This window comes from Rhinolophus sinicus, chromosome 14 (genome assembly GCF_057876585.1).
Source record: "Rhinolophus sinicus isolate RSI-liver-muscle chromosome 14, RSI-T2T, whole genome shotgun sequence".
Classification (NCBI taxonomy): domain Eukaryota; kingdom Metazoa; phylum Chordata; class Mammalia; order Chiroptera; family Rhinolophidae; genus Rhinolophus; species Rhinolophus sinicus.
The window spans coordinates 17975450-18002966 of record NC_142514.1 but is presented as its reverse complement, the minus strand read 5'-3'; the positions used below and the strand labels follow the sequence as shown (position 1 = coordinate 18002966).

The 27517-nt window shown below is 52.6% G+C and overlaps 1 protein-coding gene and 1 long non-coding RNA gene across 2 annotated transcripts; one reads left to right on the top strand and one right to left on the bottom strand.

The window, feature by feature from the left end:
- Positions 1-12: 12 nt before the first annotated feature.
- On the top strand, positions 13-24084 carry CRYBG2 (crystallin beta-gamma domain containing 2). Its single transcript, XM_088790618.1, has 20 exons — positions 13-733; positions 5553-8088; positions 8511-8558; positions 8652-8764; positions 8949-9078; positions 10973-11112; positions 11949-12075; positions 12316-12351; positions 12690-12826; positions 12985-13111; positions 13383-13522; positions 13611-13737; positions 13990-14022; positions 14149-14261; positions 17171-17300; positions 18614-18753; positions 19129-19252; positions 20733-20891; positions 22083-22242; positions 22346-24084. Exons 1-20 carry the CDS (start codon positions 150-152, stop codon positions 22432-22434), a joined length of 5193 nt encoding a protein of 1730 aa, XP_088646744.1. The 5' UTR covers positions 13-149; the 3' UTR covers positions 22435-24084.
- A 134-nt stretch (positions 24085-24218) lies between these two features.
- LOC148755511 (uncharacterized) lies at positions 24219-25669 on the bottom strand. Its single transcript, XR_016018582.1, has 3 exons — positions 25515-25669; positions 25260-25406; positions 24219-24320 (listed from the first exon to the last, which is right to left on the bottom strand). It is a non-coding gene; the product is annotated as an uncharacterized LOC148755511 (long non-coding RNA).
- Positions 25670-27517: the final 1848 nt, after the last annotated feature.

Genomic DNA, 27517 nt, shown 5'->3' with positions numbered 1-27517 from the left:
AGACCCAAGCCCAGAGCTGCTCAGAATGGGACCTTCGGGAAGGGAGCCGTGGTTCCTGGCTTTGGAAGCGACGAAGACGACACAACTCGGTGGGGCTCACTCAGCCTCTGGGGCGCCTACAGAGGCCAGCCGTGGGCAGCGCCTCCGACATGACCAACTATGCCTCTGAGGGTTTGGAGAGCCCAGCACTGGCAGCAGAGTCTGCTGGTGCCAGGCACCCCTCATGCCCGGTGCCAGCTCCTGGACGTTTGGAACAGGAAACCCCAGACAGTGCTTGCCTGCAACACCCATACATAGCCCGAAAGGTCCCTCTGAATCCTAAGCCACATTGCAACCTGGAAGACACGTTGCCCCACCCAGCATCCTTCCCCATGGCAGAAGGGGCAAAGGGCGAGCCTGCCACCCCAGAGCCAGTCCTGCCAGAGCCAGCTCAGATCCTACCTGAGCATTCCTCTGCCAGGAAAACCCGCTACAACATCACTGTCATCCTGCGAGGGTGTGGGCAGGCACCTGGGAAGGAGGGTGAGGAGCCCAAACCGGCCCAACCAGCTCTCCACCCCTTCTGCCCTGAGGAATCCAGGGGCTGGCAGAATGCTTCCGATGGGCCCCGCCCCATCACAGGGTGCATGACTGAACCGCCCCAGGAGCCCTGGCTAAGAGCGCCCCATCAGGAGAGCACAGCCCAGCGGCAAGAGCTTCAGACCCCCTGGACACCTGGGTTCCCACACAGACGGTGAGTACAGGTCCGTTCTCATGTGGGGAGATGGTGGGAGGAAAACTGTCCTGGCTGCCCTCTCTGGGGTCTCTGCCTTGTCTCCAGACTTTTTCAACTCTAGGCCCATTCATTCAGCTCCCTGAGCATGAATTGACTCTGCCAACCCCTCCCCACCCAACTTGCCCTCCTCTCCCTCCCCTCACCCACAGCCTACCTCATGGAACCCATTGCTGCTCTCTCCCCCTGTCTACCGAAAGCAGGGAAGATCCTGTCATGGAGAGGATGGGGGAGAGGCCCTCTTCTCCTCGGTAATACCCACCACTCCCTGGTTCTGTTCAGGAGACCACAGACCTCGCTCATCTGAGAATAGGCACCCAGCTAAAGCGCTGGGTGTCCTGGGGCAAGTTGTTTAACCTCTCTGGGTCTTGAGTTGAGTAGATTTGGTAGCTGGAGATGAGGTGGTTACAGTATCATGCTTTGAACTCTAGCGTTGGGCTGCCAAAATAGCAGGGATGCTTATTAATAATGCCTCAATTGCAGTAATAATTACCCCATCTCGTTCTGTGTCAGCAGCCACAGGAACAGGCGCCAAGATTCCCGAGACTTGGTTTTTATTTGTGTTGAAATGAGTCTCCCAAATCTGCCTGGTAGACTCAGAGGTGAAAGGGTGGGTCCCTTAAAATTCACTGAGGAGGGAGTGAACATGGGACCTCTCTAGGACCACCAGGTAGGGGCACTGGGCCTCAAATGGGGCTCTGAAAAGTTCCTAATGGTGGTGGTGGCTGTCATTTATGGTTTGTTTTCTAAACATAATCCTATTTAATGCTCACAAAAGACCCATGGAGTAGGACTAATCCTGCTCTGCACCCCCACACCCCAATTACAATGAGGAAACTAAAGCTGAGAGAGGTTACACCACTTGCCCAAAGTCAAGGGGCCAGAATTGGAATGCGGGTACCTGTGCTCTAACCACGTATCTATCCTGCCTCTCACAGAGGCCTCGTTCGTTGGCTCTATGCACACAGTGGAGGGTTGAGTGTGGTTGCTGTGTGGACTCCAGGGTTTTCTGCGACCGTGTTGAGATGGATTTGGCAGCATTGTGCTCGCAGAAGCAGCATCAAGGATGCCCAGGCCTCCGGGCAGGAGTCAGGGTACCTGGTCCTGTGGTGAGGAAGAGGGCGATATGGAACCCCAGCTGGCTCGGAGACCCGCCTGGGTGCCCTAGCTGGAGGAGAAGGGCTGCAGAGAGAGGGGAGGTGGGGGAGGAGGCAGGCCTCGAGAGGGGGCAGAAGAAGCAGTAGGTTTAGCTGGAGGGAGGTTGGGTGCTGGGGACCTACCTGCAACTCCCTGGCTATTTTGGGCCTAGGTGAATAATGACAGACTTGGGCAGTGGGCGGGAGGCTAGGACTCACTTAAAGAGGAGGAAATGGACCTCCAGGGACATCATCCTTCTGTGTCCCTGGGATTCCTGGACCGGCATTGGAAAATATAGGGAGTGGGAGGTGAGACAGAGATGGGTCTGCAAGTAGGAAAGTGTATGCATCTCTTGGTGTGCGTCTATGTTCAAGTATAAGTGAATGTCAAGGGGAGGAGGGCTTGGGGCTGTGAATGGACTGTATGCATGTATTGTGAATGTGTGCTTGTGTCATTGCGTCTCTGTATGTGTGACTTGTCGCTATGTCTCTGAGTGTTTGTAACTTTGACTCTGTGTGTTTATGTCTGACTGCGTAAGTCTATCTAAGTGTCTGCGTGTTTTTGTGCCTGTGCGAACCTGTGGGTCTGTGCTGCTATCGTCCCTGTGTCAGTGTGTGCCTGTATGACGCAGCATGTGTTTTCGGGCCTGTGGGCCTGTGGACTGGTTTGGCCTAGTTTGGGGGTGACTCACTGGTAAGCGGGGAGAATCCAGGACTTGTTGGGTTAGACAAAGCTCTTTCCCACACTCCCCCCGCCCCTTCCTCAGCCTCTCCCTTCCCAGCCCCACACACCTTGTTTGTGGAGGTCACAGGTTACCTTGCCAACAAATCAACTTCTGATTTGGGGCCCTGGAGAAGAGAGGTCTCTGAGAATGGGCACTTCTGCTGGCCTAGGAAAGGCACCTGGGTCATTGGGGTGTGCCTTCAGAGCAAGGACAAAAAGGGGGAGCGATAGGCGGACAGATTCCAGCACATTTGAAGAACATTCTAGCAGTCATGACTGTCCAGGTATTAGACAGATCAACTGTCAAATGGTGACCTCCCTGTCCCTAGAGGTATGCAGGCAGAAGTGAATGACCACATGTGTGTGGCATGAGTAACTATCAGGGGTGTTGTCCAGGGATAGGGTTGGGTTGAGAGAGGCACTGAATTCTGATTGTTGGGAGGTAACTGACAATATCTGATCTGATTATCAACAACTTCCTTTGAAGCTGCTCTCCTGTTGTTTTGCCAAATCCTATGGGGTCTTCCAAATGTGGTTCCTGTTTGTATGTCTAATTCTTTGACCTCTGGACTCCTCGGATACCACCTTCATGGGAAAGCTGGCTTTGGATGAACCTAACCAGGGCATAGGGCATCACCTAACACAATTAACATTGAATGAATGAATGAATGAATGACTTAGAACTCAGGCTTTGCCTCTTACTGTTAATGCCCTCAGGGACAGGGAATCCCAGAGAATAGTAGTTGTTATTATTGCTATTCAGAAATGGAGAGGAGACTCAGGCGTGCTCAGTGCAGGGGTGAAGTTCCATGTGGGGGGTTCCCAACAAGGAGGACAGAAGAAAGAAAGGGGTCTCCTGAGTGAGGACAGGGGAGCGGGTCAGAGCCTCAGTGAAGGGCTACAGTCCAGGGTCTTAGGTGTTTGATTGTGTCCTACTCTCTGGAATTCTGGCCCAGGGAAAGAATTGGGGCTCCATCTCAGCCCCCCACCTCCCCCATACACAAAGCTTTTCTGGGGCCACGCAGAGATCGTCCTGGGCCAGATCACATATTGTCATAGCCACTGGGTCAGGTAAGGCTACCCTGGACCTCAGCCTTTTCATCTCTGCCCCTCGTAAAACCTGAGTCACTGCTAGGGCCACAGGGCAGGGTCAAAGTTCTAGATTCCATCAGCTTCTTAGGAGGGAGGAAGACGAAGATAGGGGAGGGCACTTGTGGGCATGGGTCCATTTCTGGCCTTTACTTCCCTTATAGTGGTCTGGGTCTGCCTCATGAGAAGAGGAATAGACCTGAAGACAGGCTGGGCCTGAGGCTGGGGAGGAGCATGTTGACCTCTCGTGTCCTTGGGGTCTGAGAATAGGATGGCCCTGGTCAGTGCAGCCTGGAAGTCAGAGTGGGGTCTGGATGGCACCTCCAGAACTGCTGTGGATCTCTTTAAAAGTAAATCTCCAAACCACAGAGTCTCAGTTTACCAGGTAAATACATTAGGGAGTTTGGTATGGTGGTTAAGAACTTAGGGTTGGGGTTTTTGCTTCTGCTGCTGTGTGACTCTGGGCAAGTTTCTTAGCCTCCCCCTCCACACCCCCGCCCCATCAGCAAAATGGGAATGTTTGTTTATAATTTATTAATAATTTGTTCTTTATGAGGTATCAAATGCATGGGATTCTTTTGAGGATTCCGTAGGACACTGAATATAAAGCAGTTAGTGAGGTGTTTGGCACAGAGTAAGCCCTCAACAAATGGCTTTTGTTGTTGTTATTACTATTAAAATAGAGAGATTAACCAGAGTTTCTAGCGAGTTTAGAGATCTTCTCAGACAGTTGTTATTATTATCCCCTATTTAGTAAAGGAAGTAATGGTAACTCAGAGAGATCAAGGAGGGTCAGAAAAGAACTAAGACCCAGGCCCCACCTCTTAAGGAGTGAAGGTGAGATGGCAAGGACCACAGGAATAGCTGGATGTGCTCAGAATCTTGGCCTTGGGGACAAGAGGAAAGATGTCTGGACATGGATTCCAATATGCATTCAAACCCCAGCTTGGCAACTTGGCAGGTGGATCACCTTGGGCCAGCCGCTCCTCTTCTCTGACCCTTGGTTTCTTCACCTGTACATGGGGGAAGTAACCATCGAGGAGAAAATTGAGGGAGAGTGCATTCAAGTCGGAAGTGCTGGGTCCTAAGGGGCTTCATTCAGACCCGCAGATGCACCCAGATGTGCCCCTCGGCTCAGTCACACCACCTGCTCACCTGCGCATACCTGCTAGTGTTTGGTCACAATTCTCCACGGTGAAAACGTGAAGTTTATGAACCAGCATTTTAGTTTATAAGGCGAGTTTTTGTTCTTTCTCTCTTATTGGATGCTGACAATAACGCTATGAAGCATATACTCTTATTACAGTTTTGTAGCTGGGAACCCTAAAACTTGAAGGGGAGAAGTGCCCTGCCCAAGGTCACCCAACTAGTAAGTGACAGGGCCAAGGGGAACCCAGCTTTGCTTGAGGCCAAAGCCCGTCTTCCCTTCCCTTCCCATTTTATAATGGCAGGAACAGGGTCAGAACAGTTGCCTAGCTTTCTGCTTTTCTAGTTTTGGGGCTCCTTGGGCAGAGTCCCAGCCTCATCCATAGACCAGTGGGTCAGACCGTATACCTTTCTGCTCTCTTCCCTCCCTCTTTTTCCAGGCTCAGGCCTCAGTTTCATTCCTGGAAGGACCCTGGCTGGCATAGGGGATCACCTGAAAGTGGGGAAAGGGGTGGGAGAGCTGAGAGTATCATGCCCATTTTACAGATGAAGAAATGGGCTCAAAAGGTCAAATGACTTGCCTGAGGTTACCCACCCTGACCTTGGAAAGGGTGGTTATTCTGCACTATGGAGCCACTCTCACCACCCCCAATGCTGACTCTCTTCTTTCTGGAACCATCTACAGGGAGCTGGGCCGCAGTGAGCCAAGGACACTTCAGGATAGGTTGCTGGAGCCCAACATGGAGGAGGCAGGCCGGCCCCCAGCTAGGGCTGAGGCCCGAGTGGTGAGTGCCAGACTGACATGGCGGCAGCGGCCCCCTGCCCAGGAAGAGATCAGACACCATTTTCACAAGGTATCCCTGGTGTCAGAGGCCCCGATGGAAGCCCCCCAGGAGGAGATATTTGGGTACCGCCACCATGGAGAGGAAGTCAATGGCTTTGCTACACGGGAAGAAGAGACTATGAATCACCAAGGCCCCCAGGATGGGGCCGGCTCCAACAGCTTCCAGAGCCATGGGCCCATCTTTTCCAAGAAGTACACACTACCATCCAAGGAGAAAAGGCTGGTGAGGAGGCTGAAAGAGGCTGTGGACCAGGTTGATGGCAGCCCCCAAGACCCCAGAACTGAGCCCCCAAGCCTGGGAGCCACAACCAGGACTGAGTTTTTGGTGCCTCTGCCTGGTCCCCGGGAGCCGAGCCCCCACCCCGGGGTGAGCTTCGAGGAACGGCGGGTGACACGCTCTGTGCGGACCACTGTGGTGATGGGAGGGCACGTGAACCGACGAGTGAGCAGCTCTGTGACCTTGGGGCCAGTGCTCCCTGCGGAAGCCCTGCCAAGGGGCCGCAGTGCTGTGCGCACGGTCCGGACAGTGGTAGTGGGCCCCAAGGTTGAAGGCTCGCCCAGCCGAAGTCAGGCCCTAGAGCTGCTAAGCAGCCTTATACCTGCTGAGCGAAACCCACCTGCCAACCAGCTTCCCAGGCCCATGGCTGCAGTGCCAAGGAGTCCAGGTCTGGACAGGACAGGGGGCACAGCCCTGGGACAGCTGTCTGAGATGGGGACAACAGAGCCAAAAGACAGATCTGCCCTGGCCCCTGCAGGCATCCCAGAAGGTGCTCACTCACCTCAGAACCAGGATGTTCCTGCTGCCCACGCAGACCAAGACCACGGCCGAGCCTGGGATGCCAGGGCCCATGAGGTCCCAAGGGTGCAGGAAGCCTCCAGCCCCACCCAGTTCCCTCTCCAGACCCACACCCCCTCTCTGGGCCTAGTCCACCCCCCCGAGCAGCCTGTGGTGCCCACTCACTCCAGGACCGAGCTCACTCTTGATCTCAGGGCATCCAAGGCCCTGCCCTCTGTAGAAAGGGAAGGGCTCACAGATCCCCCTGTTGCCACCATCATGCCCATGGTAAGGAGTGAGGTTGTTACAGTCCCTAAACTACCTTTTGCTCCATCCTCTGCGAGAAGGAAGGCTGACCCCAGCCCAGGAGACCTTCCTACTCCATCTTCCCCAAAGAACAATGTTGTTCAGGGTTCTGAAAATGTCCCTACCTTCTCCCTTACTCAGAAAGAGACAGTACAGGCCCCTGGTGTTCCTGCTGACCCATCCCTCACCCAGAAAGAGGGTGTGCAGGCTCCTAGTGCTCCTGCTGCCTCATCCCCCAAAACAACCAAGGGTGTCCAGAGCCCAGAAGGAAGACCTGACAGCCCAAAAGAGGCTGTCCAGGGCATTGAAGGCAGCCGTGCCCCTTCCCTTACCAAGGAAGAGTCTGTTCAATGCGTGACTGCTCCTGCTATCCCACCCCCAAAGAATGATAAGGTTTTCCAGGGTTCCGAAGGGAGCCCCATTTCATCTCCCACACAAAAAGAGGTTCTCCAGGGCCCTAGTGCTTCTGCTGTCCCATTTTCCACCCAGAAAGTGGTTGTCCAGGACCCGGCTGTTCTCCCTGTTCTCTCCTCCTCAGTGAGCCCGGTGCCTCCCAGCCCAGGAGGCCCCCCTGCCCCAGTGCCGATGGGAACAGAGCCCAGTCTGGAGTCCCAGCTTGTCCCCAACTCCACCAAGGGCAAGGTGCTTCCAGAACCATTGAGGGAGGAGGAGGAGGAGGAGATGGCCCTGGCAGCCGACCTGGAGATTTTCCTGGACACCCTGCGGAGCATGGAGGCCCCTGAGATCCTCCGCACTCACCGGCTGCCACGAGCCCCCCGCTCCTCCTACCTGGCCATGTACGCCACCCTGCCCCCCATTGAGGAGGACCAGCCTGGGACATGGGTGCTGGGACCGAGTCCCCAGGAGGTTCCTACCCTGGAAGAAGAGGAGGAAGAGGAAGTGGAGGAGGAGCCGCCAGAGAACCCCTACCTAAGCGAGGCCGAGAAGCTCCAGCGCAGGCAGGAGAAAGCCAGTCCCGGCCCCTCCTGGGACTTCCGCCCAGCTAGGCCCCCCCAGGCCGCTTGCTCTCCTATGGAGATGATGAAGAAACATGTCACGGAGGCCAAGGTCTCCCACGCAGAGCCAGAGCCAGAGTGGCAGGCAAGCAACAGGCCCACTTCCCGTCTTGGAGGCAGCCTTCTCTTTGGGGGTCTGGAACCACTGGGCACAAAACTATCCACTCTGCCACCCCATGGGGCACCAGGGGTCAGGAAGGTGCCAGGACAACTTCCCCTGCTCTGCAGTGAAAGGCCGCTGCCAGAGAAGCCCACATGTGCAGGGCCCCTTGAAGGCTGGGTGAGTGAAGCCTTGGGTGGACAAGGGAGGGTGCCTGGCCTTACCAGGGTTTAGGTGGTGTGAGGACCATGGTACTGGCAGGCAGACTCTCCAGAGGCCAAAGGCTTGGGCCTGAGGTCTGGCTCAGGGGGACCCTGTGCCAGCCATTTCTCTGGGCCTCATTCTCTCTGCCCAAACAGCAAGAGTTTGCTCTGTGGGATTCCAAAGGGCATAGTGGCTCCCATCTCTTGGAAGCTGGGGAAGGGGAGGGATAGGGACCCAGCTCCTGGGACAGGGTGATGAGGCCCCTGGGGGTTGGGGACAAGTATGGCATCTCTGTGGGGGTAGAAGCCAATAGGGAGGATGTGGGATGCCAGAAATGGCAGGTTGTAGGAGGTGGTAAGGAGATGACCCCACAAGACTTATTACCCCTTCACTTCCAGAGCCCAGCATTGAAGACCCAGGGCAAGCTGAACACCAGGCCTGGAAAGGTAGGGAGGTGGGCGCAAGTGTGTGGGGGCAAGTGTGCAGCAGGAGGTGGGGGCCTGGGGTAGAGCCTAAGGACCCCTCTGTGCCTTCTCCAGCTAATCCTCTTCTCAGAGCCCGGCTGCCAGGGCAGTAGCAGGGAGGTTTGGGACGACATTGCTGATGCTTCCGGCTGGGCCCACGTGGCCTCCATCAGGGTGGTGCGAGGCTGGTGAGTTCGGAGTGCCCGGGATGGTGGCAGGGGTGGGGCTGGGGGGTGCTGCCTGTGAACCTGGGGCAGTGAGGGCAGTGAGAAATGCCCAGGCCAACCTGGCAGAAATCCTCTGTTTCCCAGAGAACCGTCCTTGTGGGCATATCCTCTCCCACCCACTGACCCAGGGTTTCTGTGCCCACAGCTGGGTGATGTACGGAGAACCAGAGTTCCGGGGCCGGAAGCTGGTCCTGCCTGAAGGAGACGTGGAACTCGGAGCCTCAGGGCCAGGGCAGAGTACCCAGGGCATCGGCTCCCTGAGGAGGGTTGTCCGGGTGAGTGGGCTGGGGTGGGGGCAGGGGTGGATGTTGCCCTGTATACCCTGGGCCCCGGGCCCTGAGAAGGGAGACAGCCTCAGGCTCCTAGAGTTGGAATCTCTGGGAGAGATCATACAGGGTATGGGGCAAAAGGGGGTTTATTATGAACTAACCTATAGATTCCTGACCTTGGGGCCAACAGTGTTCTGGGGAGTGCTCAGCCTGGCTTGGGGAGGGGGGTGGGGCGGCAGGAGCCAGGCAGAGGCCAAGCCCCAGCTCTGGAAAGCAGACTGGGGAAGTTTGAGCTGGCACTGGAGAGAGATTCAGTTAGAACAGCAGAAACAGTTGGGAGTAGATATGGGTTCTTGTCCACCCCCAGGGCCCAGGTGCTTAGGCCCACAGTCAGACACAAGGTACCCCTGGCATTTGTTCATTCATTAGCTCAAGGAAGCTTGTTTAATGTCTGCTGTGAGCCAGCCACCACACCAGGCAGTGGGGTGTGAAATGGGGGAGACCTGCTCTCTGCCCTGCAGGACTCAGGGTCAAGCTAGGGTATCAGGATGGGGGTGGCAGCAGGAAAGCTGCAAATCAGATTAGGGATTTATAAACACCCCTCTGGCTGCCAGGAGGAGAAAAGACTGGATGGGGACCCCAGAGGCAGGAAAACCAGGAAGGGCTGTGATTTCCAGCTGAGAGGCACCTCTGAATTTGAGGGAGGGATATGTAGTTTGAAAAGGCATAGTCAATATTATAGTTTCATATCTGCAAAGTGGGGGAAAAAACAGCATTGTTTTCATAACAGCCATTTACAAACTACGGGAATTAAGCTTGACAAAACCATCTTGGCCACTAAGGAGAAACAGAAGAGAAAGCAGGGCCTATCAGACATTTTATTTTATTTTTAAAGAAAGGAGGAATAACTCCAAGTCCAGAGCGGTTGCAATCCTCCTGGTAAGAGAGTCTGAAAGATGATGAGTGTTAATTAGGGCAGTGGCTCAGCCATGTAAAGGAGGGGCCAGTTTTCAAAGCCTCTCCAGAAACACACAAATGTTTGATGGACAATTTATTATGAGCTTCTTGCAATAAATTCATCTTCATGTGGGAGGTTACGAGATTCAAGAGAAAAACAAGGGCTTTGAAGTCAGGTGGACCTGGATTCGTTTGATTCATTCAGCATTGATTGGGCACCTAGTGTGTTCCAGGCACATGGGAGGTGCTGGTTTGCTACAGTGCACAAAAACCAAACTGCTCTGTTCTTGGCCCTGCTACTTACAGACTGTGTGCCCTCAGGCAGGCCATTTAACTTCACTGAGCCTCACTTTCCTAGTCTGCCAATGGAGTAATAACTCCCACGGGGAGGGCTGAGGTGGGAGGGGATATGCCCTTAACACCATGCCTTACATTCAGTAGATGCTTCATAAACACCTGACTGATGAAGGAGGGAGTGAATGAAAATGGTCCTAGTGAGGAAGAAACACCCAGGATGTAGAGGGCCTGCTGCTTCCTGGGATGAGGTGCAGGTGGAGCCAGCCTGGATAGGAGCAGGAATGGTACATAAAGGAAAGGTCAAAGTTAGACTTCAGGAAAAGCTGTCCATCCCACCCATCCCTCTACCAGGCTGGACCTCAGGCTGCCCCTGAGGCAAGGAGAAAGTCATGGCACTGGCTCGGAACTTTGGTCTCAGATCCCGAAGGTCCAGTGCGGGCCCAGCAAGGACTTTTGTCTCGGTTTGTCTGGCTGACCTTGAGAGAACACCCAATCATTCTCCTGGCTTCTGGGGAGATGGCCACAAAGGTTTCCCAGAAGCTCTCCTGGAGGCCTGACTGGACAGACTTGGGAAAGCAGGTGTGGGCAGGAGGTAGTATCTGAGCAGTGTTGTTTTACATTTCATTTTCCCACCCCTCTCCCACAGGACTATGTTACCCCAGAGATCAGACTGTACTCTGAGGAGGGTCTCAAGGGGGAGCAAGTGAAGCTAACCGAAGCCTTAAATGATCCCCAGAGCCTGGAGAGGCCCCTGCAGGTGGCATCTGCTACTGTCTCTGCAGGACTGTGAGTGTGGGCTATTCTGGAATCCCTTCATTTAATATTTACTGTGCTGGGTGCTGGGGACACAGAAGTGACAGGACACAGTTCCTGGCCTCAAGAAGTCCTCAGTCTACTGGTGGGGACAGGCAAGTAAGCAGACAGTGCCAATCAAGAGTTCCGGAATGGGAGAGCATGGAGCTGTGGGAGCACAGAAAAGCACCAAACCAGCCTGAGGTCAGAGAAGCCTTCCTGCAGGAGGAGACACCTCAGCTGGGATGAGTTGGCCCCAGAAGACTCTAAGTTCCTTGATGGCAGGGATTTTGTATGTTTTGTTCACTACTGTATCACTGATGCCTGAAGCAGGGCCTGGCACAGGGTAGATGCCCCTAAATATCTGGTAATTGAATGAATGGGGGAAAGAGTATATCTAGCAGGAGAACAACACGCCCAAAGGCCCAGAGGTGCGAGATCTTAAGCTTCAAATGTTCAGTTTGGCCAGAGAAAGCAGCAAGTGGGGAAATGTGAGACCCAGGAAGAAGGCACGGGGACAGACTGAAGGGTCTCTAGTGCAGCTGGGCTGTATTGTGAGGTTAACTGGAAGGTACTGGGAGTGTTCAAGCAGGTATGTGTGCTAGAAAGAACTCTCCAGCTGTGGTGTGAAATCAGAGAGGGCCAGGCCAGAGGAAGGGAGACTGATGGAGTTACTACTGCAAGAGATTACGGGCGCCTGAAATGTTCTCCCGAGTCCCCTTGACAGGGGCCTCACCCCCAAAGCATTCTCCCCTCTAAACCTTCCCTTCCATCTGCCAATCTACGTCCCTGGGCATCTGGGATACAGCTGCCTCTCTGCCTCTCCCCAGGTGGCTGCTGTACCCCAAACCTTTCTTTGAAGACTCTCCCTGCATCCTGGAGCCTGGAGAGTACCCCACCTCAGAGGCTTGGAGTACATCAAACTCCAGCGTGGGCTCCCTGAAACCCATGAGACTGGTAAGGAGTAGGTGGTCCCAAGTAGCCTTGTCCTACAGTCTGGGGCAAGAGGCAGGGCCTGGGAGCTCTTACTCGGAATGGGATTGAAGGAAGGGGAGGATTAGTCCAAGAGGTGGGGGAGCGGGAGGACATGGGGTCAGCCATTTTTAGCGGTCTCAAAATCAAGCAAATCCTAGCTCACCAACCCCAGCTGTCTTCCCTAACCTCTGGGTCAGTGTCTCAGCTCTGTCTCCTCTGTAGGGCTGTCCAAGAGTGGAGAAGCCAGGGGAGCCCAAGGTAAGAGTCTGGGCTTCTGGGTCAAAGAGGGTCTTTGGGTGGGATGTGTGTATGTGTGTGGCTATGGTGGCCTGAACTGGGAGATGGGAGATGAGGGCCCTGGGGGCCAGACACTGGGTCAGGGACAGTGGAACCCGATGGACTCATTGGGAACTGGCTTTTGATGTGTAAGGACCAGGTCAGAGGTCAGAGAAGAGACAGGAGTTACACAAGGGCACAGGGCTTAGTGAGGGAGTGGAAGGGCTTCGCTCTGGGCTGATGCTGGGCAGAGCCATCCTGGGATGGCTGGGTTTGGGTCCAGATCACTCCCCACCAACCCCACCACCCCCTCCCCCTAGGCGGTGGTATATGAGGCCCCAGATTTTCAGGGCCGGAGCTGGGAAGTGAGCGGAGACATCTATAACCTTCAGCAGCCAGAGGACAGCCACAGCCCCCACCTGGCCTCTGTGGGGTCCCTGCGAGTTCTTGGGGGCTGGTGAGGACTCAGAACCCTTCCTTCTGCCTTATCCTCCTCGCTGGTCTCTACCCTGGGGGTGGGGAGTGACCTGGCTGCCTAGGGGTGGGAGCAGCTGTCTTACACATCTAGGGGCCTCCTGTGACTGAGTCTGTTTGTTCCCCTCTGTCTTCCCCCAGCTGGGTGGGCTATGAGAAGGAGGGCTTCCGGGGCCACCAGTATCTGCTGGAGGAGGGCGAATATGCTGACTGGTCACATTGGGGAGGCTATGATGAGGCGCTGACCTCCCTGAGGGTCATCCGGACGGTAAGCAAGGGCAGCGGGGCCTCTGGCCACAGCCATACTTCCCCCGGTGCAATTTCTTGAGAGAAGGAAGAATTTGTGCTTCATCTCTCTGCTGTCCAGAGTACCTGGAAGTGTTCCCTGAGGTCTAGCCTCTCTTCCTCCTGCTGCTCTTCCCCAGGCCACACTGATGCCTCACCCCCAAGTCCCCTGGTGGGCTGCTTCCCTGGGGCCTCGTCACTCCCAGGGGTTTCCGTTGGTGGGCGGGAGAGGCCTGACTGTCCCTGGGGCGCAGGACTTTGGGGACCCGGCCGTGATGCTGTTTGAGGCCATGGACTTCGAGGGGCACCGCGTCGAGGTGAGCGAGGCATTGCCGGACGTGGAGCTGGCACGACACGGCTCCCACACGCAGGCTATCCACGTACTCAGCGGCGTGTGAGTGACCTCCGGAGCGGGCGGGCGGGGGCGGCTCCAGCAGAGGTGCGGGCTCCGCCCCGCTGACTCGCTCCCCGCCCTTCCTCAGGTGGGTGGCCTATCAGGAGGTGGGCTTCTCCGGGGAACAGTACGTGCTGGAGAAGGGCGTGTACCGCAACTGCTACGACTGGGGTGCGGGCAACAGCACCCTCGCCTCGCTGCAGCCGATCCTGCAGGTGAGTGCGCAACGCGGGGTGCGGGGCCTCCAGAAGAGTGGGGCTTGGATTCTGAGATGCGCCCACCGGAGAGGAGCAGACGAAGGACCCAGCGCGCAGCTCGTGGGGGCGGGGCCCCTGGAAGGGGCGGAGCTAATACGGATCTGAGCTCTTGGGAGAATACTGTTAGGTTCCCGAATATTGAAACCAGAGGAACTGAGGCTAGTGGCTGGTGCACTCCTTAAATCTCCAAACTTTGGTCCCTCCCTTCAGGTCGGGGAACACAGTCTGCACTTTGTCTCAAAGGTAAGAAGCTGGTGGGAGCCTATGTCTCCTCTTCCCTCGTTTCAAATCTCTCCTCCTCTTCTGGATTCTCTCTGCCTCACTCCATTGCCCTCCTTCTCTCTCATCTATTCCCGTCTCTACGCCCAGATTCAGCTTTTCTCGTGCCCCGACTTCCTGGGAGATCACATCTCATTCGAGGATGACCAGACCTCTTTGCCCGCCTCCTTCCAGCCCCAATCTTGCCGTGTCCACGGCGGCAGGTGAGGACGTCGGGGAGGGGAGGCTGGGAGGTGCGGGGCGTGGGGGTGTGGGAGGCAGGGCACACCTGTCCTTCTGAAGCGCTTAACTCAGCTTGGAAATCGGGGCTGCAGGAAGAAGGCCCTTCTTTTCAATGATTTCCTTACTCTGGTTTCCCTGAAATTAGTTATTCTGTCCTGAATCATTCAATCTTAAAGAAAAATAAAGTTTTAATGGAAAACGTAAAACTTGTAGATAGTATAGAATAAAGAATCCCATATCTCTTATAAGAAAGGACCCCTCCACACACACATAGCCACAAGTTATTATCACAGCTAATAAAATTAACAATAATTTATTAATATTACCTAATACCCAGCCCATGTTCAAATTTCTCCTGTTGTCTCAAAAAAATGCCTTTGTAAAATTGGCTTGTTTTTCTCAGGATCCAAACAAGGTCTACACACTGTATTTGGTCAGTTTGGTCTCTAATGTATAACAAGCCTCCCTCCCCTTCTTTTTGTTTTGATACCACATATTTGTTGGAGGAAACCCAATAGTTTGCCCTCTGAATTTCCCTTCTTTTGTCTTTGGCACTTGCTTCCAGGTGGTGTCTTTTAACTTGTTCCTCTGTGCCCCATACTTCCTGTAAACTGATTGTTAGATCTAGAGACTTGATGAGATTGAGGGTGTTTTGTTTTTGTTTTGTTTTGTTTTGTTTTGTTTTGTTGGCAAGACACTATAGATGGTGTTGATATCTTCCCACTGTGTCCCATCAGGAGGCCTGAGTCTGCTTGCCCCACCTTTAATGATACTAAGATCCCTACATCATAAGATTCCCCATTTACCCTTCACCTAATGGTTTTAGTATCCATTGATGATAATTGCCTAGATCCATTACTTCTTTAGAAGTTACAAAATGCTGATTTTGTAATTTTTGTTATTCCTTCTAATGTATTAGCAGGAATACTTCTGTAAAGAATTTCCCTTTTCAACTATTTGTTTACCTGAAATAGTTTATACCAAAAAAAGGCAGTTTGATCTTTCCCAAGGATCATTGTTTGCCTCTTTTTCTTGACCAATATTCAGAATAATTACTGAATTGGTGCCCTAGCAACCTCCAAAGCTGACCAATGAAGATTTTTTAAAATTATTGTTATGAACTCATGGATTTTTATATATTTGAAATGCTTCAATCCATTGTAGTCACTCTTCTTTCGTGTGCGCAAATTGTTTCATCTTTGGCAAATGGGAGCCCCTTCAAATTGCCTCCTGGGTCCTTTTGATATGGTCGTAAAAGTTTTTTTTTATATAACTTCCTTGTTTTTCTCAATAAAATAAAATGATCCAGGATAATTTTGCATTTTTTGTTTTGGTCCAAACTTGAAATCAGCCAATTCCCAAGGAACTCTTGTTCATTTTTGTTGAAATGTATTTAGAGACAAAAATCTGCATGCTAGGTGTTTCAAATTATAATACTAATGTTACTACTATCAGTAAAAACCAGTAAATGCTGTTTGAGGTTTCTCGGTGGTTCTTTTTGTCCTCGGGACATTCACCTACATCTCATTTGACATGTACAGTTCAAAATATTATGTTTTTAAGACATTTAAAATAACGTGTTGTTTTTCTGTGTGGTTATGCCACCAACCCGATATACAGTTAGGTTCATTAATTTTATTTAATTTATTTTCATTTTTAGGGATCTTTTTCACTTTTATTTAATTCTCAATCACATATTTACAGTGTAGTCAGCTTGGACTGCTATAAAAAAATACCATGCACTGGGTGGCTTAAACAACAGGAATTTATTTTCTCACAGTTCTGGAGACTGGAGAGTCCAAGATCAAGGTGCTGGCCGATTCAGCTCCCTGGTGAGGGCCCTCTTCCTGGCTGGCAGATGGCTGCCTTCTTGCTGTGACCCCACATGGTGGAGAGAGAGCTCCTGTCTCTTCCTCTTCTTACAAGGACACCAATCCCATCATGGGGTGTCTATCCTCATGACCCAGTCTAAATTTATTGCCTCCCAAAGGCCATTCATTGAGGTTAGGGCTTCACAACATGAATTTTGGGGAGACACAAAATTCAGTTCTTAGCAGTTCCAAAGTCAAGTCTTATAAACACCTTTGCCCTTTTTCTTTCCCTCCCCCTGTTGGTGATCTTTTTTTTTTCTTTTTTTAGTATTTAGTTTATCTTTCCATTGTTTTTTCTTTTTTAAGGTATAAACAAATATACACTCATATAAATTTACATTTAACTATAGAAACCAAATATATTTTGTTTCCCTCCTCCCTCATTTTCTTACACAAAAAGAAGCATACTACCACCTGGTGAATGTATTAACGACCACTGAATTGTACACTTTAAAAGAGTGAGTTATCTCAATTTTTTAAAAAAGAAGCATGCTATAAACACTATGATACACCTTGTTTTTGTTTTTTACTTAACAATGTGGAGATCACTTTATAGCTCGTTAAGTTCTCCTTTTCATTCCCTTTTACTGCTATGTTATATGCAGATTTTTAGTGTATTCAACCAATCTCCTACTGATGGACATTTGAGCTGTTTCCACTCTGCCATTGCCAACAGTGCTGTCATGAATGGCCTTGTGAATGTGTCATTTCATGTTTTTGAAGGGAGTCCTTGGGATAGATTCCAGGAAATAGGATTGCTAAGTAGGTGTGCATAGAGTTTTGCTTGATATCACCAAATTTCCTTCAATAGGGGCAGTATGATTTCAGTCAGTTCTTTCTTAAGTCTGACCTGAGTCCCTGTTGCTGCAGTGCCTGTTCATCCTTGACCTGCCCTGGACGGGGGGGGGTTCACGATCAAGTCTGCATCCACTCTTGTATCTGAGGGGGCCTGGGCAGGCTGAGGACAGGTGGATCAAATATCCACCCACTCACATCCCCCCTTTCTTCCCCTTCCCCAGCTGGATCCTGTTTGATGAGAAGAACTTTGAGGGTGAGCAGCACATTCTCTCCGAAGGCGAGTTCCCCACTCTCACGGCCATGGGCTGCCTAGCCTCCACGGTCCTGGGCTCTCTCCGGAAGATACCCCTGGTGAGCGCACCCTGTCCAGTTCCAGGCAACCCCTGAGGCAGGCGGTGCTGTTGGGGGCATCCTGAGCCTGTTCTCACTGCCGAGTGGGCTATTGGGGCTTGGATCCAGTCTTTCTCAGAACGACCCCAGGTCCCCCTGACCCCAGGGCTTCAAAGCCAGTTCGACTGTCTAGAAATTTATCAAGCACCTGCTAAGATAGGTCCTGGAGACGCTGAAATAAATCAGACACAGCCCCGCCTGCAAGGAACCCGTGGTTACATTGACATAAAGACTGCAATGCAGAGGGGTGTGTCCAGATACGGAAGTGACACAGGGACAGGAGGGACTGGCACTCAGAGGTGGGCTGGGAACAGGGCCTGGACTGCTGAGGTGGTGGTTCTGTACAGGGAGGGATGACATAGAAAGATGGCTCTGCTGCCGTGTGGAGAACGGATGGGTGGGGGCAAGACAGGGGGGTCGCTGCTACGATAAGCCAGAATAGATCATGATGTCCTGGACCAGGGAAGAGATGGAGAGAAGGGACATGGGCCATATTAAAGAAGTCTGTGGGACTTAGTGACTGGCTAGGTGGGCCAGCAGCAGCAGTATGAGCAGAACGGCTGACTTTACTGAGCACACACCATGTTCCAGGCAGTATTTTAAAGGCCTGTCTACTAAGGCGTTTCATTCTTACCACAACCCTATAAGGTTTGTTGTTATTACTATCTCCCTTTTCCAGATGTGAAAACTGAGGCACAGAGAGGTCATGCGACTTGCTCCAGGTCACACAGCTGGTAACAGGCAGAGCCAGGTTCTCCCAGAGGTAGCCCAGCTCCTGAGTCCAAGCTCTTTACAACTACACACTGAGCTCTGAAGGCAGAGAGACCTGGTTCTGAAGCCCAGCTTTAGGGCCTTGAGCAAGTGGTTTAATCCTCTCCAGCCTCAATTTCCCCTCTGCTAAGCAGGGATAATGATAGCACCTACCTCAGAGCGTTGTTGAGAAGTTATAATATGATCAGGTAAAGTGCTTAGCACAGAATCTGGCATGTAGTAAGCCCTGAATATGTAAGAACTGCTATAATTACCAGAATTATTAGTATACTATTCTTAGTATTACTGTTATTCTTAAAAGTGCCATTTACCAGGGAGGAGGTTTGAGGGGCAGTGAGGGGCCCAGTCTGGCATATACTGTATCTGAGAATATGGGGGACACCCAGATGGCAGTGTCCAAGAATCAGGAGGAAAGAGGGCCTGAAATACACATCTGGGAGTCAGGAAGCTGAGAGTCTGGGCTCTCATGGACTCACCCCCCCTCCATGCTCCCGGGCCCGCAGCACTTTTCAGAGCCCTCCATTTTCCTGTATGGATTGGAGTGTTTCGAGGGGAAGGAGATTGAGCTCAACAAGGAGGTGCGGAGCCTGCAAGCCGAGGGCTTCAACAACCATGTGCTGTCCGTGCGGATCCAGGGGGGCACGTGAGTGGATTGTGGGGAGGCACAGGATTAGGGGCTGCTAGTGAGTGAGGGCTGGGTCTCTGGCCCCTTCCCCTTCCCAGCTTCCTCTCCCCTCCCAGCCAAGAGGGAGGGAGAAGTGCAGACTGAGGAGGGTCATGGGCGCTCAGGGCTTGGACCCCAGCCCAGGGTGGGGTGGGGGGTTCTCCAGAACCCTCTCTGTCCTGCAAACCCCAAATCTACTTTCCAGTCTCCTTCTCCTCCCTTGGGACCCTAACCCCAGGCAGAGGAGTCCCAGCAGGAGAAAAAAGGAGGTGGAGAATGTTCTGACATCTGTGCCTCCTTCTCCACGTGTCTGTCTGTCTTTCTCTCTGTGATTCTGGCACTTGCTGGACCCAGCTGGGTACTGTGTGAGCACAGCGACTTCCGGGGCCGCCAGTGGCTGGCGGGCAGCTGCGAGATCACCAACTGGCTGACCTACAGTGGGACCCAGAGGGTGGGTTCCCTCTACCCCATCAAGCAGGTGAGTAGCGTGTCAGGTGGAGCGTGTCTGTCTGGGTATGTATCTGTGTGTTTCCCATGTTTCCCAAACTCAACATGTGTGTGCTTTTGTCATAATTTTTGCCACATCATCATTCCTCTTGAACCATTACTTAATATTTTTCTCTAAATCAACTCACTTTTTTTTTATCCTAAGGAATAATATTCATAGAATCATGGGTTTGATGTGGATGTATAATTTTTCCTTAATAGACAATATCATAATTTAAAAAAATAATATAATACACTACCATTAAATATTTAACATATGTTTATCCACTAGGGCTAAAAGTTATCCCATGTACCACCCAGCAGTTGTAAGCACACCTCACTTTGGGAAACGCTGTGTCCATATGTCTGGACATGTGTCTCATTTCTGTACCTGCACGTTAATGTGCGGGCACAGTGTGTGCGCGTGTGAGCACGTGCACGTGTACCCATCTGAGGCTATTTCTGTGTCTGCGATACCGTTTGTGTCCATGTGTGTCTGTGCTCTGGAGGTGACCTGTGGTTGTGTGTGTGTGTGTGTGTGTGTGTGTGTGTACACATCTGTGAGAGTGTGTTTATAACTACACGTGCCTGTGTTGGTGATGCTGTTGCGAGTGTGTGTGTGTTTGTATGAGGATATCGTGTGGTCTCTATACTCACAGACTCTTATAACATCAGTGCTAGAAGATATGTTGGAGATTATCTCCAACCCCCACATTTGACCGATGGGGAAATAAAGGCCCAGAGAAGTGGACAAGGATTTGCTCTGCAATCTTGGGCAAGTACCGTAGCTCCACGGACCTCAGCTTCCTCGTCTTTAAAATGGGGTGATATATCTGATGGCTGATGGAATTGTTTGGCGGACTGAAGAGAATCAGTGTATGTAAAGTCCTTAGAACAATGCTTGAGTGGGTTAGCTGTGATTCTTATTACTATTACTACCATCACCAGTATGTGATCCCCAGCTGATTTGGCAGAGCCTGGTCTGATGTCTGACCGTGCAGTGTCTGCCCTGCCATGGCACCTCTTCAGCATGAGTGTGTGTGTGTGCATGTCTGTGTCCCTACATGCATCCATCCCGTTAGCAAGCATAAGTGCCTGGCGTGGGATAGGCTGGGGGGACCCGTGCATCAGTTAGGATGTGTGAGTTTGCATGGCTGTGAGGATCCATGTATTGTGTCTGCTACAAGCTTCTGTGGACTTTGAGTGCATCTGCCAGTGTGTCCCTCTGCACGTGTCTGTGGGTATCTATGGACATGGAACTGTGTGGGTGTGGGCATGTGCTATGGATGTGCCCTTGGTATTTGTGTGGGAAATAAGGAATGGCTTAAAGCAGGGCTGAAGAAAGTTTAGGGGTAGGAAGGAGGGCTCAGGAGCTTGGGATACTGGAGGGTCCAGAGTTGAGGGTGTTGGGGGCCCAGGTGGGAGCATCCTAGCCCAGGGAGCCCTGACTCTCAGCTACCCCCATTCACCAGCGCCGGGCTTATTTCCGCCTCTGGAATGCGGCACTGGGGGGATTCCTGGCCGTGCCAGACCACGTGGAGGACATGAAGGCGGGCCGTGTGGTGGTCTCCGAGCCTGGAGCTGGAGGCAGCTGCATCTGGTACTATGAAGATGGGCTGCTGAAGAACCAGGTACCGATTCAGGGGCTGGGACGGGCACCAGGGCCCCAGGCACACATAGGCCCACCTTAGGGAATCCCAGCTCAGACAGGAACAGGACCCACCCTTGGGCCAGAGAGACAGAGACACACACAGACACCAGGACTCGGGGAGGTGGAGAATGCACGCTGTGCACCCCTGGGCAATTCAGGCTCTTCTCTGAGCCTCAGTCCCCCATCTGCAAAACAAGAACATTAAATCAAAGGCTTCTAAGGGACTTCCCAGCTCTGTTATCCTGTGACAGAGCTTAGATCTTATTAATGATAGATTCACTCCACAAATATTTCTTGAGCACCTACTATGTGCCAGGACCTGTTCTAGGTGCTGGGAATACAGCGGTGAAGAAGACAAATGACTTCTGCCCTCCTAAAGCTTACATCCTAGTGGGAAGAGGCAGAAACAACTTAAATGAGTAAAATACCGCAGTACCTTAGATGATGAAAAGTGCAAATGTCACTTTCTGAGAAGGTGACATTTGAGGAAGGCAGCTGTGCAGATGTCTGAGGGAAGAGTGTTCCAGGCAGAGGGAACAGCAAGTGTAAAGGCCCTGAGGTGGGAACATGTCTGGCATTTCCCAGGACTAGCAAGGCCACATGAATGGCTGAAGTGAAGTGAGTGAGGGAAGAACTGGCAGGAGATGAGATTAGAAAGGTTTTGGGGGTGTAGGTCTTTCTAGGCTATTAAAGGGGGTTTGTCTTTTACTTAGGATGAGAGGGAACACTGGCATTGTGCCAGATGCTGCATTAAGCCTTTCACATGAGTACCTCATGTAATCCTTAGAGGGCACGATGGGCAGGTCCTATTTTACTCTCCATTTTACAGGTGAGGAAAGCAGAGCACAGAGAAGTCAAGTAACTGGCTGAAAGTCACATTGCCAATAAGTGTGCTGAGGCTTAGCTGATGCTAAAGTCAGTCATGGAAGCCTTCCTGAGGAGCTAATATTTTTCAATCCTTTCATGGTTTCTCACATTGAACCCTCACAACAACCAGCACTTGGGGATTCCCATTCCCAGGAAAACCAAAGCTCAGGATTAAGAGATTTGCCCAGAGTCACAGTCCATAAGAACCCGGATTCAAAACTGGGTGTGTCAAGGGTGTGTTGGGCTTGGTGGAGTCCCTGTTGGGTGAGGAGGAACAGTACTTGATGAAATCCTGGGGCCTCAGGTGGCCCCCACCATGAGCCTGCAGGTGATCGGGCCCCCCAGCTCAGGCTCCAAGGTGGTGCTGTGGGCTGAGAGCCGCCTGCCCCGCCAGACGTGGAGCATCAATGAATCAGGTCACATCTGCAACCAGATGTTTGAAGGCAGGATCCTAGATGTGAAAGGTAAGGCAGGCGTGTGTGCTGGAGAAGGAGCCTGAGGGGGCTGAGGGCGGTGGTGTCCCCAGCTCTCTTTGACCATCTCTCCATCTCTTACCCCCTCCCCAAGGTGGCCGGGGCTATGACCGGGACCATGCGGTGCTGTGGGAGTTGGCGGAGGACAGAGCATCCCAGATCTGGACTGTCCATGTGCTTTGATACCCACCCTCCCCAGCCCTGGTGGCTTTCCCTGGGATGAAATGTTTGTATAGGTTTTGTTGTTGTAATATAAGTTGTTTTCTAATACGCCCTCGGTGTCCTCATCTCTGTGCACCTTAATATTTGAGGGTGGGGTAAGAATGTGTTCCCCTGACATCCCCCTACACGCAGGCTGGCTTCTCTCCCTGTTCCAGTTCTGGGGCTCAGATGTAAGGCCTCCCTCTGCCACCAGAGGGAGCCTTGGGACCAGACTAACTGGCGAGGGTGGTGCTTTTGTTTGTTTTTCATGCAGTCACCCCAAATGATGTGTTCTGAGAGCCTGCTCTCATCCGGGCCTGGCACTGGACTGTGGGGGCACACACATGAACCAAGCCCCTTGGTCAAGTTCCCCTGGGGGAACTCACAGGTCCAGTGGAGTTGTCCCATGAGTAGGGTGATACACTCAGTGACAGGGTAAGGACAGAAGTGGAAGGATGCACAGCGGAGGAACCTAAACCATTTAGGGACTCAGGGCAGACTGCTCAGCTGAGATGTGAAGTATGGGAAGCAGTCAGCCAGGCTAGAGGGTGGCAGAGGAAGTGTTCTAGCCGTGCAGACAAGTCCAGGGCTGCAACTTGGAAGTCCCGTGGGATGGAGACACGGTACTGGGCGGGAGAGGTGAGTGGGAGCCACACCTCAAGGGCCTCACCTCCTCTCAATTTCCCTTGACTGTGGTCTCAAGGCCTAAATGTTTAGCCTCAGTCAAAGTAGCCAAAATCGGGGGTCTGGGCCCCTACCCCAGCTTGGAGAGGGCAGGACAGAGAAGAGCAGCGGCTCCTCCATTTCTCAATCTAGCAGGCACTTCTTGGCCCCTTGGCCGAGGTCCTTAGAAAGAGGCAGAGATGGTCACAGTCACTGTGGCCTTCTCTGGGGCCCCTTTCCCTCTGCAGCCCCCAGTACTACTGTCCCAAACCCAGGAGGGGTAGGAATGGTTAGGGCAGCTTTGCTCTTCCTGCCTCCCCATAGGAAGGTAGGGCAAACGTGGACAGCTGCCTCTTTATCCGTGTCAGCCCTCCCCACCCCATGGCTGGAGACATGAGGATGCCTGTGAGGCCGGGAACCCCAGAGACTAGGAGGGGGCTTGTTCTCTCTGAATCTGTCACTCTGAAGACACCCAGATAGTGGGGTGGGGGGCTCGCTAAACCTCTGCAACTGGGGTGATTTGGGGTCCGGGTGGGGGGAGGGTTCCACTGGGACCATCATGCCCAAACACTTAAGGACAGGTGAAACAAATGAAACTAAAGGGGATGGGGAGGATGGCAGTTTCTGGGCCCTTCTGTGCAAGGGGATCCTAACGGGAGGGGCCTCAGCATTTGGACTTGGGGGCAGGGAAGCTGGGGTGGGAGCTCCCTGACACCAGCTCCTGCTGATGAGGGCACGGGAGGCTCTTAGTACTGCTGCAAATCTGGCTCGTGGGGCCCAGTGATGTCCAGTGACCACACAGGATGCCATTCCAAGTACAGGACAACTTTATTGACCCCCAGCTGGTTGATGCTAGCCCTTCCACATCACTACCTCCCTGTGTTGGCCATTGTCCCCAGGGCATTGCCTGTCAATTCCCACAACTGGTGATTTCTGGCAGCAACACTTCCCAAGGATTGCGGTGCTGGGAGGGAGGGTGAGTGGGGTTGGGCTTCTCTTGCTAGTGATAGTGGCAGCTGTCTCCGGGGACAGGGCTAGGGCTGAGGCATGTCACCTCAGCTGAGGTGAAAGAGCTGGATGAGGGTGCTGGTCAAGAAGAGAAGGGCACTGCCACCCCCCAGGCTGCTGAGTGCTGGGGCTGCATCCTTGAGTGTCTTGGTGGTGGGGGGGGCGGTGGTCTTGTTTGCCAAGACTCCGGTTTGTACCTATAAGAGACGGGGAGCAAGCTCAGGGGACTTTTGAATCTCATGTTTGTTGTTTATAGAGACACAGTTCCCCCGTCCTCCATACACTAGTCCTCACTCCTCTGTCCCATGATCATGACTTCTGATACTAGGTCCCGTGGAGACGATTGGCTGTTTCCTGCCTTGACACAGGCAGGGGCAGGGGCAGTCCCTGGGCCACCACCCACAGACCATTCCTGTTATCTGCACCAGGCCACCAGCTCCTCCAGCATGTGGAAGATTGGGGAGCCTGTGGCCCCAGCCCTTGACCTTACTACTTACTAGCTAGGCCAGGGGCTTAGCCTCTCTGAGCCTCAGTTTCCTCATCTTGTGAATGGGGAGAAGAATCCATCACAGTTGTTGGGGGATGGCGAGAAGGTAGCTGGCAAAGTGTGGGTGGCTGGGTGGATAGGTGTGGGGGTGTAATTACCTCCCTGAAGTAATGGCCAAGTGGTGATCAAACTGTTCTCAATGCTTGATCAAACTGCAACTAAAGCTGCTCACGATGGAGAAGTAAGCTGTTTCTAATGGTGCTCAAGCTTTTCTTGATGCTTGATCAAGCTGTTCCTGATCAAGAACTTGATGGCTCCTGGCTCCTAGGCTGACTAGAGCCCTCCAGGCAAAGGCGATACTGCTGAAGTTGCCGCCTGGAACAGCAGTTGGTTTTGAGACTCCAGCTACTTCTGGACTGGGAGAGCTCTACTATCTCTATGTGCCCCAACACCCAGGCTTCTCTACCCAGAGGTTCCATGCCCAAACTGGAGTAGGCTCCATTGGAACACTTCCTGGCAGCCTCCCAACAAGACCAGCTCCCCAGGTTCCCTGTGGGTTGATGCCATTCTCACTCAGAGCTGTCTTTCCAAGCCTCGTAACTCCCCATTATTCCACAGCACCCCTTGGGTCCCTCCGTGTGCTTGGCACCCTGTAAATCCTTCTGAGCTTCAAGTACAGGCTTCTGTTCAGGGGCAGTCCTCAAGCAGTCTGACCCCATCCAGAAGGGCTGGAAGGCTGGGAGCCAGGCACCCCAAGTCCTTGGTTCCCCTGCTTAGAGCCTGTCCGTCTGTGTTCCTGTGGGAGAAGACGGTATCTAGGAACCTGCATTCCCTCCCCTTCATGCCAGGCAGGTCCGGGGAGTCCTAGGTGGTGGTGCCAGTGGCTCTGAGGGGCTGCCCTTACCTGAATCATGACCAGGAGGCTGATGGTGAATAGGAGGAAGAGGAAGCTCTTCATCTTGGGAGGATCTTGGTAGCTGTCTTTGTAGCAGCTTTTGGAAATAAGTGCAGCGTTGCCTGCAGGCCCCTTTTGAACCAGGGAGGTGACGGTAGGTGGAGAGGAAGGCGGGCCTATGAGGTGCTGCTTCCTTCTACAGATCTGGGGTTTGAGGACGCCAGGCGCTAGGTTCTAAGGCCCTGGCTAGTGCATCGTGGACTGTGACTCAGCCAAATCCCAGGGGATGGGAGGTGGGTTAAACAGTGGGGCAGTCAATAGGGCCCTGGGCTTGGAGTTATGCCTACTGGGGATTGAATCTTGGTTTAATCACCTACCAACTCTGAGACCCTGGGCCAGGAGCTGTACCTCTCTCAGCCTTTAACAAAAGAGTTACCAGAGGATTAAATGCAATATAACCCATTTGAATGTGCCAACACATAGTAAATAGTATATAAATGTTTTTTTAAAGAAGATTGGGGCAGGGTATAGGAGCTGAAAGAAAAAAGGTTGAGATAGATTTAGGTATTCAGGGTAAAGTTGTAGATAGCTCCATGGGTTCAGGACATTAAGATTTGGGGTGGGATGGTAGATTTCTGTGTAAATGAAGGGGCACTGCACTGGGAATCCGGAAACCTAGCTTCTGGGTAGGCCCATTCCCTTCAGGCCTTGTATTTCTCATTTCAACTGAGAACACAAGTGAATTATTTCTGAAGTTTCTTAAGACATAGCGTTTTGTGATTTGGGTAAAGATGGGCTGTTTGTGTCAATCTAGGATGGATGGGAGGGGTGCTAGTGGAGGGGCAATCAGGTGAGTAAACTGCAGTAGAAGGCATTTGGGGTGGAGGACAGTTGTGAAGTCCCAGCAAGGGGTAGGGGCTGAGGTGAATCACAAAGCTGCTTGGACAGTGCTCTATTCTCCATTCTTTGTACATTCTCGCCTTATTGTCTCAGTGGGGCTCTGCATGTTTTATAACTATTCCCATTTTCCTGCTGAAGAAACTGAGGTTTAGATGTTAAATGGCTTTTCCAAGGTAATAAATGGTGGAACCAATCTCATCTGAAGTTGAATCCAGGTCTGTCTGAAGCCACTGCCGTGTGTGTAACCTCTGGGGCTGCCCTAGAAGTCACTGATGAAGTTTCAATTCCCTGCCCCTCTTCCTCCTGGAGGACCCAGGGGTTGGTTCTGTAGCCCAGCTCCAGCCTCACCCGTTTTCCTAGTCTGTTTTGTGTTTCATACACGCCAGATAGTAAAAGGAAGCACTCACTTCCCTTCTACGGTTTTGGGCCTCCTGTGGCAAGCTTCCTGTTGCAAGCCTCAGAAAAACCAGGTTGAGCCCTTAGGGGCCTCCAGCCCTGGCTAAAAAGAACTGAGAGTCCACTAGTGATAGTAAACTAGGAAGTGCAGAGAGAGGGGGCAGAAGTCTTGAGGTTCCTAAGCATGGAATGGGGAGGAAAATGGGAGGCACTCTCAACTACCCACCACTGCCCACGCCCATCAACTCCTTCGCCAGACCTCTCTCCTGACCCTGACTCAAGTCTCAGCTGCCTTTAGTGCACCCGTGGTGGTGGGTGATTCTGGGGGCTCACGAGAGCTGGGGAAATAGGTGTTTTCAAAGGGCACTGGCCCAGGAGAGAGGAGGCCATGTTGAAGTCCAAGATCGCTCTGCTGAAAACCGACTCTGTCATACTGGGTACTCTTCTCCCCTCTTATGAAGAAGCAGCTGGACAGGCTAAGCCCTGGGGCCGGCTGGGTTGTACTTTCTCCGCTGGGGATGCCCGCGAGGATATTTACATGCCAGGCTCATATTTGTAAAACTTTTCTTACACATCCCAGACATTTCATTTCTACACCTGAGCCTCTGCTGTGGTGTGAGCCTGAGCTGCTAGTGGTGGTGGGGTCTTGTGGGCGCTGGAGGGGTTTTTAAGCGTCATCAGGACTTGGGGCACGGAGGGGCGTCTGGAGTCCGTCA